Raw genomic sequence first — 14,132 nt, 5'->3', positions numbered from 1 at the left:
CTGTGTTTTTGGAGTTTGGGAGGAAACTGGCAAACCCAGAGGAAAGCTACACAGACACAGTAAGAACATACAAATTTGCAGATACTCAGGACCCCAGCGCTGCAAGGCAGACATGCTACTCGCTGAGCCACAATGCTGCCTGTATATCCTTTATCTGTTGGTAGAAACCTGGACACTGTTATAAAAATAGTTTTGTTTCTAACTGTACCTTGGTGTGCATTCTGTATAATGCAACTGGATATATAAACATGTGGGTTGAGTGTAGTGAGGGGTAGGCAAAGATAATGCCATTTCCAATTGTTCATACTATCCCTACAACCTTCTCTTTATGTCAAAATTAAATGTTAGTCATGTACTGAGCAATCACAGATGAAAGAAAAATACAACAAGCATTATGACAAGGTTGCAAGTAGGTCCTGATTTTCTGAATGCTGAAAATGCAGTGGGTGAATAGACACTGTCCGTCCCTGCTGTGAGAGAAATATCTGCTCTTACATTCTACAGGTCAAACAATGGAACACTAGTTAAGTCAACTTGCAAGAACTGAAGAAAACGTAATGGTTCTTCTTGATGGAGATAGGCACACCCGCAGAAAAGAAGTTCTCTCAAAGCAAATTTTCACCCTTAGATTGAAATTGCACCCAAAAATTGGTTAGAATTTGCCAGGTGAATATTTGCACTCCAAAGTTAATGTAGCTCAATGGCTAGAGCATGCTTAAAGGGAAGTGTGAGCATTAACTTCTAAAAAGTCAGTCTAATCCATTTTTACACCAAACAAATTTGACACATAAACAATGAAGTTGAAGTTTATATATGAATAAATATATGCATATTTATTAAAAATATTGCACAAGTTATATAGAAAAAGACAGATATTAACAGATAACCCAACCTGATTTTAAAAATTTGACTTTCCCATAAGTCTTTTCAAGGCCAGAAGAGGTTTGGCACTGAACTGGTCCCAAGTATTAAAAGTACATAAGAAAATATATGTAATTTCTTCTAATTACAACTTTACTTTGAGCTGTGCAAAAGAGACAATCAGGTCTATATAGTTATTCAAAATGCAGAGTTTCTCAGGTTGAGATCTATGCTGGTTAAAAACATTACCAAATAATGTCCTTAGGACATAGGTCTAGATGTAGTACATCATGCTTGTGGATTTAGGGTTCACCTCTGGGATGATAGTTGATAAATGTTTTGAAGGCCCATTGTACATGTGCAATCCTGATAGTAAGAGCAAAAATGTATATGAGATCAGGCAGGAACATGTTCTGCTCAGGCAGTGCATATAAATGAAAATTACCATCTTAATTCAAGAGGTACAAAAAAATGTCACCTGTTTATGGAACCCATTATAGTCTCAACTATTATTTACCAAACTGGCTCTGCTATTGAGATGACATATTTAAATATGTTCTACAACATGACCTTTGATGATGTAGAAGTGCAGAAGATGCCCAAGTAGTTAGAAAATGGATATAATGAGGCTTATGAAAAGACTAAAACATTGACATTAGGAATGCAGAAGAGGCAGCCACTTTGGTTAAAGACTCATTTTCAGTATGTCTCCACAGCATGAATAAAATGGATAGATGATGGATATAATGAGGCCTATGAGAATACTAAAACATTGACATTAGGAATGCAGAAGAGGCAGCCACTTTGGTTAAAGACTCATTTTCAGTGTGTCTCCACAGCATGAATAAAATTGATGGATAATGGATATAATGAGGCCTACGAGAAGACTAAAACAATGACATTAGGAAGAATGCAAAAGAGGCAGCCACTTTGGTTAAAGATTCATTTTCAGTGTTTCTCCACAGAATGAATAAAATCTCAATGTAAAACTGGGTAGTGTCTGTATGTTAAGTCACCACTGGGTCCATTCTCTTTCCAAATCTGGATCCTTATGGAGTCCATGAGTTCTATATGTTCAGGGGACAGGGACACGTTAGATCCAGCAATGATCTATGCCGAAGACAGATTCTTCAGGTGCTCAACTTCCATCTGAAAATACACAAATCATTTATTGGCATTTAACTCCTGTATGATTTATAAATGCTGGGGATGATAAAAGTTACAGGTTTGTTCATACATATAATTGCATTAAAATACGCTTGTTTTAAAGGACCAAATCAAACTCCAGAGTGAAAAAGCATTTAAACCTGCCATTTTTAAGAACCAGCGGATTTGCAAATTGCAAACTAATAGTGACACCTCAATTTGATTTTACAATATAAGTAGTTTAGCTCAACACAGATCTTCTTTTCCCTGCAACCTTCTCTTCACTCTGCTTACAAGCCTTTCGAGTTTATTATAGAGCAAGGCTTTGTCTCTTACATTACCTGGGTGCATGGGCATGGACACACAGAAAACAAATACCCTGCCTGCTAGAGATGAACACAAGACAAAACTCACCCAGCAACATGGATCAGAGAGAAGATAGACAGTTGAAAAAAAGTTTGGGCACCCATTGCTAAAGTAAATATTTAGTTAATTTTGCAAGTGAAAAGTAGTAAATGACTACTGCAGAAATCAGTGTGTTCAAATACAATCTACTGGGAAATGTAAATGCTCAATTACATTTTATTTGACAAACATTAAAACATAGCAACAAAGAGTATATGTAAAAGTTTTATAGATGCCAGTGTCATTTGAAGACTTTTCCTTTTGACATGCATACAGGGTTTTCCTATTTACCTGGAGTGCTAGGCGTTTGGCTCTCTCTTCATTCATCTCTGATCTGATATCTTCCATATCTTTTCTGCATAAACAAAATCATAAGAAGCAGTCCACATTTTGTCTACTGTATTAGCACAGTACAGACAGACTTTATTCATAACAATTTTTCCCCTCTAAACTTTTTCTCCATTTGTAGTCAATGAGTGTGTGTCATATACATTTCTTGCACAAGCAAAACGAAATACAAAAGGGAAGTGAGATCCTGTAAAAGGGCTCATTTACAATTCATTGGTTCATCGCTAGGTACAAAATGGGCTTAGCCATGCTATACCAATTTATGACCAGTTCGAGCCTACTTTGGAGCTTGAGTTGCAATGTGCAACTTAAATTGGTAGCTCTATACCTAGGGCTCCCTTATTCATGAGCAGTACGCTCAAGTGTAGGGCTTCCTTCCTACCTGCATTGTGCCTACAGGTTCTCAGTGTTGTACCTGTTACTTTGTTGGTAAAAACTAGGTATGCACTGGATGCCTATATTCAAGATTCAGCCAAACACCAAGTCTTTCAGAAAGGATTCATCCAGATACTGAACCGAATCTGAACCCTAATTTGCATAAGTCATTTAGGGAACGGAGGGGGTAAAGAAAGTCCACACGTGGCAGCATGCAGAAATTTTTTTTGAATCCCTCGTGATTTTAAGGATTCGGATTTGGTTCAACCAGTGCAGGATTCAATGCATCCCCAACTGAAGCTAGGATTTGGTGCATCCCTAGTAAAAATGTGTTTGTTGGCAATTTGCCCTTGTTTAGTAAATAAGTCATAAGGATTGATATATGGAGGAAGTTAGAAAATGGCTGACATACTACTTCTTAGCATACCAAACCCTAAATAAAAACATACGCATGTTTGTTCCTCAAAAGATCCATCATGAACTTGAGTGATGCAATCTCTGCTGCAACGTCTTCTACTTTTAAACTCTGCACAGAGGATACATGATTTTCAGAAGTCTCCTGGCTCTGCTTCATTGTTGAGGCAGCTAAGGGAGACAGCGAGCTAGTCTTAGTTGGTGAGGATGCTGGACTAGTGGTGCTGGAGATCCTTGGATCCTGTTAAAGAAAACAAAAATGACTTTTTACTAGCAGAAATGCAATAAAATACTATGTATAAAACCAAGCCATGAAAGCACTGAATTTGCTTACTTATTTAGACTTAGATATATGCATGAATAGGTTTTGTTTAGAAACAAATCTAAAGCTGTAGTAAGTTATAAACTAATAACCAATGCATAGCAAGAACTCTTGCTTCTAATACACTGTCAACACAATAATTATATTGATCACAAAGTAACAGTAAGACCTGCAATGTTATCTGCTTTATTATTTGCTTTTTTGTGCTATTTGCTATTTGGAACTGGAACTAAAAAGACTACAGGAATCCACTATAACAAATGAGAACTGATAGGATAAGGGATGTGGGGTTCATGAGGTCAGGATTTAGACAAAAGTGCAGAGAACAGAGAAAGAAAAGGTCCTTGCACTCCTACACTCACCCTCATCAATATGTTATAGAACATTATGAAATTTTTGACATAAAAACATGCCCTCCCTATTAAAAGTAATAGTATAATCAAAGGGATGCCAAAATGGTAGAAAATCAACAGTGATTGCAACCGCTTACCTTTTACCCCTGGCAGGTGATTCTTTTCATTAAAAACTGCACCAATTCAGGGCATGTTTGTTGGAGCTGAATACAACCAGCTTCTTCTGTATTTTCTTCATTGCAGCATGTGCAGTAGCATGAAAAGCTAAATTTAGAAGCAAAAAGCCAGCGTTTCATTCTACTGTGCATGCTTTGGCCGGGGGCTGTCTCGAGATAACGTTTGGTACCCCCCTGTGATTTTAAAATTCCTTATCCTTTTAACAAAACAGCAATTGATGTCAATATATTATACTATATTTGCGATGGCCGGAAACTTTAAAGTCACCCTTAGTCTTGCCAGTCCTTTCATCTGATTCATCAAGAATTCAAATATTTATTTTTTTATTTTTATAGGGAATAAATTTTATAGCAAATTGGCTTTTCCAAATGGTTGTCTTTTTTTTTAAAATGCTTTCTTTGGTGTAGTTTGGTGCACAACGTAGTTGGCCACCTTAACTATATTGCATATTGCTTGTTGGAAATTTTCCTAAATCATAGGAAAAAAATCTCATATAACTTTAAAGAGTGATCCTAAGTAAGGTGTCAGTGTTACCTGATGTCTAAATAAATATTATAGGCTTTGATTTCCTTCTTTTCTTTCTTTTTACCTTTGCGGATGAGGATACTTTGTTATGAGAATTCACCTTCTCTTCAGCTTTTTTATCATCTGATTCTGCTACAGGTTTCTAAAAGGAGAGAGAGAAGAAATTAAGCTCCAAAAAAAGGTAATTTTAGACCACCCAATGTTGTTCTGGTCTTTCTGGGAGCTGGTAAAGATTTAATTTGCAATTATTATTATTTTCTTTATTTAAAAAAATCGAAACTCACCTTCCCCTTAGGTAGTCGTTTGCCCATCATCTTTGGTCTGTCTGCAGTAGGATGTGCCAGCTTCACAGAAGACAACCTTAATCCATCTAAAGTATCTGTATGGGGAGACCAAACATATCCATCTACATTACACTATATACAAATACACAGGGCAACAAGCCAAATAAATATATTTGTATGTTTTTGTTATTTCTTTCAAACATTGAGTGTTTCTGATGTTGCATGAGATAGAGACATGTTGAGATATTAACCTCCAAGACCTGCAAAGCAATAAGCTGGAAGCCAAAAATATCTGGGCTCTCCATCTAGTATGACCTCAGTTAGAACACTCATTGCCAAGTTCCAAATTGTCTTCTGCAGCAAAGTCAGCAGCAGAACTATTTATAAGTTGCATGGGGTTTTCATTGGTGATAACAGGCAAAAACTTAACATTACTATGTGCAATGTCAAGCATCAGCTGGAGAAGAACACTATCTGCCTAAATATATAATAAAAATGGTTTGTTAGATAAGGAATAATAGTCTAAGACAGTTTTCCATGGTTTGGGCTAGGTCCACAGGTTCCATTCAAAGCAGACTAAGGGCTGCAGTGCACAATGCCATTGTTGGCTATTTCGGGCTTCCTGCTTTGTGGCAATAGTTTAAAGTAGTCTCTCCTGTTTCTGAATGATAATGCCACGTAAATAAAGAAAACAGAGTGTAATAATTTGACTGGCCTGTGCTAAACCCTAACTTCAACTCAGCTAAACCTATGAGGAATTAATTTGAACACTACCTCCTCCCCAAACTTAGCACAGTGCTTTATTGGCTGAATGAAAGCAAATACCAGCAATTTTGCAAAATCTAGTGAAAAGCCTTCCTAGAAGAGTAGATGCTGTTATGTTGGTCAGGCTCTGCTCTGGATTATTTTACCCATATAGTGTAAATATAGTGAAAACTGCTCTTTCAGTTTACATCTATGCTTTCATGCAAGTATACACTTTTAAGGACATGTAAACTTAATAAAGATACTTTGCCTTGGCTGTAGGTTGTGAGCTTGATACCCAAACCCAACATTCTACTGGTGAGTGTCTGCTATTCAACATTCTTGGGGGTTATTTCTTACACAATAAGTAAAGTAAGCCTGTTGGAGATGATTTTTAAAGTCATTAGGACTTCTGCCTAATAATTTAAATTTTTCCTTTTGTTTCCAATATTAACAGACGCATAATGAAAATTGTGAGCAGGTACAATCAGTCCATTCAGACCTGACCAACAGCTACAACTTACTTGACTCCTTGGAACTATGATTCACATCTTCTCCCGTTTCAGTGCTGGGTCTGTAAATATAACATAGCAATTTTTTAACAATTTTTAACAATTTTTTTTTGTGTGTGCTCTCATATCTTCTGAAAGTTTAGAACATGGGAGATTTCAAAAATAAACTTGCTGTGAATCCCAGTAAGTTATAGTTAATGCTTTTGTTATATGATATACATGATATACTGTATGTATTCTGGTGAATGGCTTATATCCAATGTCTCTGTAATTACCAGTGCAAATGTCTCTATGTATATCTTACTTGTTGGAGGGACCAGCAACATTATGTTTGACCTTGTTTGGCACTGGAGGGGGAGGAGCTGACTTCTTTGCTGGCTGGTTGTTCACTTTGGGAGTATGGTCAGCCTTTGGTTCACGTTGCCCTAAAACAAAGAAAGAAACCAATATAGACTTGCTTAAACGTATGTATGGAAACGTAGCCCAACCTCTCAGCCTGTTTGGTAAGGATATTGTATCAGCTGCCAACTGAAGACTGCATGGTCTGCATCAGTTTGGCCACATTGCACAAATATCCTTCTAAATGTGCAACAGACCTATTGTCAGATATCCAAAACTTTGAAATGTGTGGCCAGATTCACAGTCATTAGTTAAACAAGGATAGAACCTCCTATTTAGCAAAGTTTTTCTTGCAGATGTATGTGTGTGCTTTATATGTTACATACTGATTTTGAAACAATTTTGCAACATTTCCATGGAAAACGACATCCCAGTGACAATACAATACACACGTCAATAATGCTAGTTATCTCATCACATTATAAATGAACTATTTTGTGCAGGCACCTCAATATGGAAATATATTTGGGTAACTGATGTGATCAACTTGGAGGATTTATTTTTACTGAAATGGTAACCCCATTCCTGAACCAGGAGGTCTAAAAGGTCACTGAGCTAATTAACTGCACCCTCCATGTGCATGTTGGGGACTTAGCAGTGTTTAAATACAACATTAAATGGACAATATTAGAGCGCACAATGAGGAATTAGTGTACTACCTAAATAATGTGTATAAGTTGTGCAAAGTGAACACAGGGCTGTCCAGACATTTTCTATCTACAGCTAAAGATTTTCCTTTAACACCAACCTGTTCATAGGAATGGGGGTAAAGGGGCAGCAGAAGAAGGGCCTGAAAAGGGGAGCAAGAGCTATAGGCACAATATGGTGGAAGGCACAAGAAATGTGCTTAGAGAGGATAATATAGGCTGGAAATGCTAGAGAAACACTTGGTGCAGAAGTTGTACATATATATGTAAAGAGGGGGTACATATGGAAGAGTATGTGGGGCTGTCAGTCACCCCTAGGGATGAAAAGACATCAAACACAAATAGTGAATAACAGCCCAACAAACCGCATTAGGCAGGCACCAATCCGGAACATCCAACGAAAGTAGATTCCAAGAGCAAAAAATGATATATAAAATATAATACTTTATTTTACATCACATCTAAAAAATAACGCCTGATACGTTTCGTGTCACACAGGCACACTTAATCATAGGCTAGGGAATAACAGCCTCCTGGTGAACCAGAGCTTTGGAATTCTGCTAAGGGATATGTCCAGCCTATTTAGAATGACTATCATGCTCCTTTTGTTTTCTTCTGATGACACCAATTAACTGTTGGCAATACAATACACCCCTGCTGAATTGATGAGCTCTGTGTTTTGCATATTTGCTAATGATTTGTATTACTGATAGAGAGAGATACTAGCCCATTTAAACATGGATGCACACACTAGAGGCAGAATGCAGCATTCAGGGATTTTTAGGCAGTGTCGGACTGGGACACCAGGGGCCCACCCAAAAACCTTAGACCAGGGGCCCATCATAAAACCTTAGATGAGGGTCCCACTCTCAGTACTAATATTCTTCATCTCCTCACTCAACCTATATTCTCCTAGTCTGTTTTTTTACATACTATAATCTATTATTCCATCTATTTAGCCTCTTTGTTCTCAAAGAAATAGGGAATGGTCATGAAATAGGCCAAAAGTTTAACAGCATGAGGGCCCACTGACACCTGGGCCCACTGGGAGTTTTCCTGGTCTCCCTGTGGGCCTGCCCGACACTGTTAGGCAGCACACTTGTGATCACTGCATTCTGCCAGTTATTTTAACAGGGACTGTAAAGGTACAGAAATAAACTATTGATTACAGTAAAAACCTACTACCTCCTGCCCTTCTCTGCTAAAGTCTGCCCATATGTACCAACTGAAAGCTTTCCTGATTGGTTGGTCGGCTTGTTATGATGACCTTGTGGCTTTTTATTGCACATGAGCATTGCCATGACTTTTACTGCAGATCAGAAACCTCTATAGAGGGTTATTGCCAATACATGCATGTTACAACTGGTTTAATATATATTTAATAATTAATATATATATATATATATATTTGGGGTAATTCATATATTTAAGGGTAGGGATAGGAAGGTTATCAGAAGTGATAAGGAAAACACTGGTTAGCTGGTCTGAAACAATACCAGCAAGACAAGGCTTAATAAATTAAAATTGCTATAAAGGCATGTTAGGAAAAAAGTAAGTGAGGAATAAGGATTCAATTGCATTTTCATTAAAGAAAAACTTTACCCCCAAAATGAATATTTAAACAACAGATTATATCATATTAAGTGACATATTAATGAAACTTACGAAACTGGTAATTGGCTAATGTGACCAAGGTTTGTTTGGTTTGTTATGTGCACTGTGATACCAGAGGACAGCCCTTATTTTCTAAAATGGCAATTTTCTATTTATGATTACCAATGGCACATACTACTAAAAAAGTATATTATTATGAAAATGGGTTTTACACATGAGCTATTTTATGCAATATCTTTTTATAGAGACCTACATTGTTTGGGGGTATAATTTTCCTTTAAAAAAGAACTACTGCTTTGATTGCTTACCTTTGTATGAGCTTCAAAAGGTATCAGAACTAACTGGCCCCTGCACTGTTCACATCTCAGATTCAAGCTGTAAAAGCCCTGCATTGTGCACACTTCATACCCATGTATTTTTCACAACTTTAAGACAGTGTTTTGTTCACACCTCAGACTGTCAGTTTCCAACATTGGTCACCTATTCACACCTCATAGTTACATAGTTACATAGTTAAATTGGGTTGAAAAAAGACAAAGTCCATCAAGTTCAACCCCTCCAAATGAAAATCCATCATCCATACACACATATAGACTAAAGGAGCAGCACTGGTATTGTATCACCTTACATAGTACAGTACATACTGTACCTCTTAGAGTGGCCCTGTTAGGTTTCCCTTTCTCTTACCATGCTCTACTTGTGACTGCTCTACCCTACCTATGTGTGCCATACTCTGCCTGCCCAATGCTCCCTTTGTGTGCAATACTCTGCCTGTGTGTGCCATACTTTGCCTTCCCTATGCTGCTTGTATGTGCCATACTCTGTCTTTGTTAAGGGGCCCCCAATGTGTTTAATTGTGTATTGGGGGTTGCAGTGTTATCCACAGGGGAGGAAGAGGCATATGTATTTAAAGATATGTCTTAATATGACTCATTTCATGTTTTTCACATATGAGTAATGAGTGATATCCCTGCAGTGAGAACCAACCATTCTACCACCAATGTGGATATTGTCTTAACATTTCTTGTGATAATATGGGTGTGGTTGTTTTTAAAAGGGGAGTGGTCGACATTGGCTTCAGTTATTGGCCGTCCATCACTTAGGCCAGAAAAATTCCGGCCCTGGGTACCACAAAAGTTGGAAAGCACTGTTTTGTATTATTATTATTTATTATTATTTTTTTCCTTCCTTTGTTTGGTATCAGCAAGTGGGATATCTCTTGCAATGGAGGCAAGCAGTATGGCATTTATACACATAGACAGAAATGCGAATATAAAGAGAAGAAAATACAGTGCACACAGCAATCTAACCTTCATTTTTTGCTCTCTATCAAGTGGAAAATACACCCATATGCAAGTGCATGTTTATCAAGTGTTAGTACCAAAAACTATGCACAAGTGACTGCATTTTAAAGTGTCTCCTCATCTACCCAACCTCATGACTCATTTCAGAAAAGCTCTGTCTATCTGATCACCCATCAAGAAATCTGTGTTTTTTTGCAATTTCCTGTAATATGCAACCTTATACATACACAACCGTTTTGGCAACTGCAAGTTCAAAATTGCTTGTTTCAACCACAATTCCTTAAGAATTAAATTCAAAATGTTTGATTAAAGCAATGCTGTTTCTGTAGCATTTTTATTTTAAGATGACAAAAGACTACAACGTGCAGGTTATTTGATCTAGAAAGCCAACTAATAGAAATGGCCACAGTAACGTTTCTATACACTTGTGCATGTTTCTCTAAAAATGTGACCTCAGTTAGACAAAGTACTAAAGCATGACAGAAAAATAAGCAGAATTAAATTGGGCAAATGTTTGAATTCAATGGAGATTAATCTAATATAAATTCATGGGGCAGTATAATATTCAGTTTTTCTGATACTCAAATTTCAGTCCTAGGACACAAATAATTCTACTATGGAATGATTGTAATTGGTGATAATATTTAAGCATCAAGGATATATTTTACAGGCTATTTATGAATCCTACATATTATATTGGGAATAATAAACTAGATGGCCATTAGAAATCACCAAGAAGTTTGATGACCATATACAAGTACAAAGCCTTAGTGCTTTTACACAAGTAATGGAATACCAAGTTAAGGTCTAGGACTGGATTATTTCCTATGTAACTGAATGAAAAATGCAGCACATCTCCTTGCACCAGTGGTTAAGGACAGCACCAGATTTATATCTCCTACCCAATTGACACATGCAAAATAATCAGCAGAAACTAAAGAGGCAGCCACATCCCTGACCCATGTATATTGGGCCACACCACTAATATGTAAATATTATTATCCTATATTTATGTAACACCAGCACATTGAATGCAGCAGTTTGCTTTGTTCATAGGGGGATTCTTTTGTGTCTCCCACCCCTTACCAATACAGTGTGCAGAGAATGCACAATGAGCAAAAGACAGGGGTTATTTACTAAACCTTGAATTTATCTGGTCAGGCTTTTTGTTGCAAAAACTGCATTTTTGGAGTTTTATTATACCCCAATGCTGCAAAAAGCCAGAATCTGAAAATCCTCCATCTCAAACCTGTCGAAGTCATGTATAAGTCAATGGGAGATGTCTCTACCCCAAATGGAAGATATTGTGGTCTGCTAATACACTGGGTTTAAGCCGATAGATCTAGGGTTTTTAGCCAAAAACCCTAAAAAAAATTGTACGATTCGGGGTTTTGCCGATTTTATCAAGTTTTTTACTGATCCGATTAAATCTAGAGGTTGTTTACCTTTAAATGAACTGTTAGTATGATGTGAGAGTGATATTCTGAGACAATTTGCAATTGGTTTTCATTTTTATTATTTGTGGTTTTTGAGTTATTTAGCATTTTATTCAGCTGTTGTCCAGGTTGCAATTTCAGCCACCTGGTTGCTAGGGTCCAAATTACATTCATTTGAATAAGTGACTAGAATATGAATAGGGGAGGCCTCAAATAGAAAGACAAGTAATAAAAACAAGTAATAACAAAACATGAGTAGCCTTACATGATGGGGTCAGTGACCTCCATTTCAAAGCTGAAAAGAGTCAAAAGAAAAGGGCAAATAATGCAAAAACTATAGAAAATAAATAATGAATACGGATTTTAGTAAATAGCCCCCACAGTGTGCAAATTGCAAATAAAAACTAGCCAGTTACGGGGGGGTTTTTGTACTTTTTTTTGCAAATAACCACTAATTAGTTAAACGATTAACTAGCCACTGTATGAAAATAAACAACGAAACCTAACTTTACATAAAATATATTCAGAATATATTCAAATATATTCAAAAAATCAGCAAAAAAAGTATTTGCTAATATGCTGGACATATATATGGTGAGGCTAATAATTATGGCAATCTTCTTTAATTCATAACTCACTAAAACTAAAATATACAGATAGCATTACCATTAGATTACCATTACCATACCACTAGCATTAGGCAGCTCATGTTTTTTTTGCCATTGAGCAGCCAATGGGTCATGCTATCTGTTGTTATACCCTGGAAACTCTGAGTTTTCACCTAACTGCTGAACTGAACAGGAAAAGCTACATACAGAAAAATACTGCAGTTCCTTTTGCTATCCTCAATGTGTGCACCCATGCCTCATACCAAGTTGTCTATTATATTATTTACCAAAGGACAATGGTTTTATAATTATGAAATACAAGTATGGCAAGCCTTTTCTGGAAACCCATTATCCAGAAAGCTCAGAATTACAGGAAAGCCCTCTGCGAAAGTTTCAATTTTAAGCAAATAATTCTGATTTTTAAAAATGATTTCCTTTTCTCTGTAGTAATAAAACAGTACCTTTAATCCCAACTGAACTGCAAGAATCCACATTGGAGGCAAAACAAACCTATTGGGGATTTATCAAAGTTTGAAATTAAAGCTCACTACAGAGCTATGGGATGTTTACATATTTATAAAACTCAGAATTTTACCCATTGATAAATACACTTTTAAAAATCCCATAGGAATGAATAGAAAGTGGGTGAGTTTTTCTGTGGTGAGTTTTAATTTCAAACTTTGATAAATCTGCTCCTTACAGTATGCAGATCCAAATTCCAGAAAGATCCAATACTTGTGTTCTGTATGTGTAATGCATATGATTTGCAAATTCAAGAATATAACTGTCTTTGCCTATATCAATGAAGCCTACCATACATTAACAGATCCATAGGTCAAATATGGTGATCAAACTGGCTGAACCGATTGTTTGACCACTTGGCCAAAGACTTGTTGCAAATATGGGTCTTTACAGACCCATCAAATAAGGCTAAAACACATTGAAGCAGTTATTGCCTTTTGGAATTTTCAAACCTGCCCAATAGATATCTGGCCAGCATACATTGGCCTATAAGCTGCTAACTTGTGATCTAACTGGGCCAATCAGCAGCTCATTTCAGCCAATGTATGGCCATTTTAAAAGGGAATTATCATGAAAATGAAAAATTAATATAAATTCAGGCTTCATCATACTGAAATAAGAAACATTCTAAATTCAATCAATTAAAAATTCTGTATTGTTTCTGAAATAATCAAGTTTATCTTCACTATCCCTCTCTCAGCATCTGTTTCTCTTCATTCTGTCTTCTTACAGGAGATGGGTGTCAGATATTCATTGACAGTATATCAACATTGACAGATTCAATATATCTTATAGGTGTGGATATAGGTGTTTTATGCCTAAAATATGTATTAGAGGTCACTCTATTAAAATCACCAGACATCATGTCTCTATACATGTGCAAAAGGCAATTATTTTGTTAGATTTTCTTTGAACTGGAATCAGTTATTTAAGCGAGCTCTACTGTAATTCATCTGCTAGGAAAGGGAGTCACCCTATAAGATATATTGGATATAATTGTCAATAAATATCTGACACCCAACTGCTGCATGAAGACAGAATGAAGAGAAACAGATGCAGAGAGAGAGATAGTGAAGATAGTTACAGTTACATAGTTAAATCGGATTTAAAAAAGACAAAGTCCATGAAGTTCAACC

The 14,132-nt window shown here is 36.6% G+C and overlaps 1 protein-coding gene across 2 annotated transcripts in view; it reads right to left on the bottom strand.

Annotated features, from left to right (window-relative positions):
* Positions 1-800: 800 nt before the first annotated feature.
* Positions 801-14,132, bottom strand: part of sh3d21.L (SH3 domain containing 21 L homeolog) — a 43,778-nt gene continuing 30,446 nt past the window's right edge. For both annotated transcript variants that reach the window (NM_001114840.1, XM_041580784.1), the window contains 7 exon segments: positions 801-2,010; positions 2,704-2,767; positions 3,585-3,790; positions 4,991-5,068; positions 5,211-5,305; positions 6,479-6,528; positions 6,771-6,891. In NM_001114840.1, the coding sequence (NP_001108312.1) occupies positions 1,972-2,010; positions 2,704-2,767; positions 3,585-3,790; positions 4,991-5,068; positions 5,211-5,305; positions 6,479-6,528; positions 6,771-6,891 (653 nt within the window). In that variant the 3' untranslated portion in view covers positions 801-1,971.

This window comes from Xenopus laevis, chromosome 2L (assembly GCF_017654675.1).
Source record: "Xenopus laevis strain J_2021 chromosome 2L, Xenopus_laevis_v10.1, whole genome shotgun sequence".
Taxonomy (NCBI): Eukaryota; Metazoa; Chordata; class Amphibia; order Anura; family Pipidae; genus Xenopus; species Xenopus laevis.
This window is presented reverse-complemented; position numbering and strand designations above follow the sequence as displayed.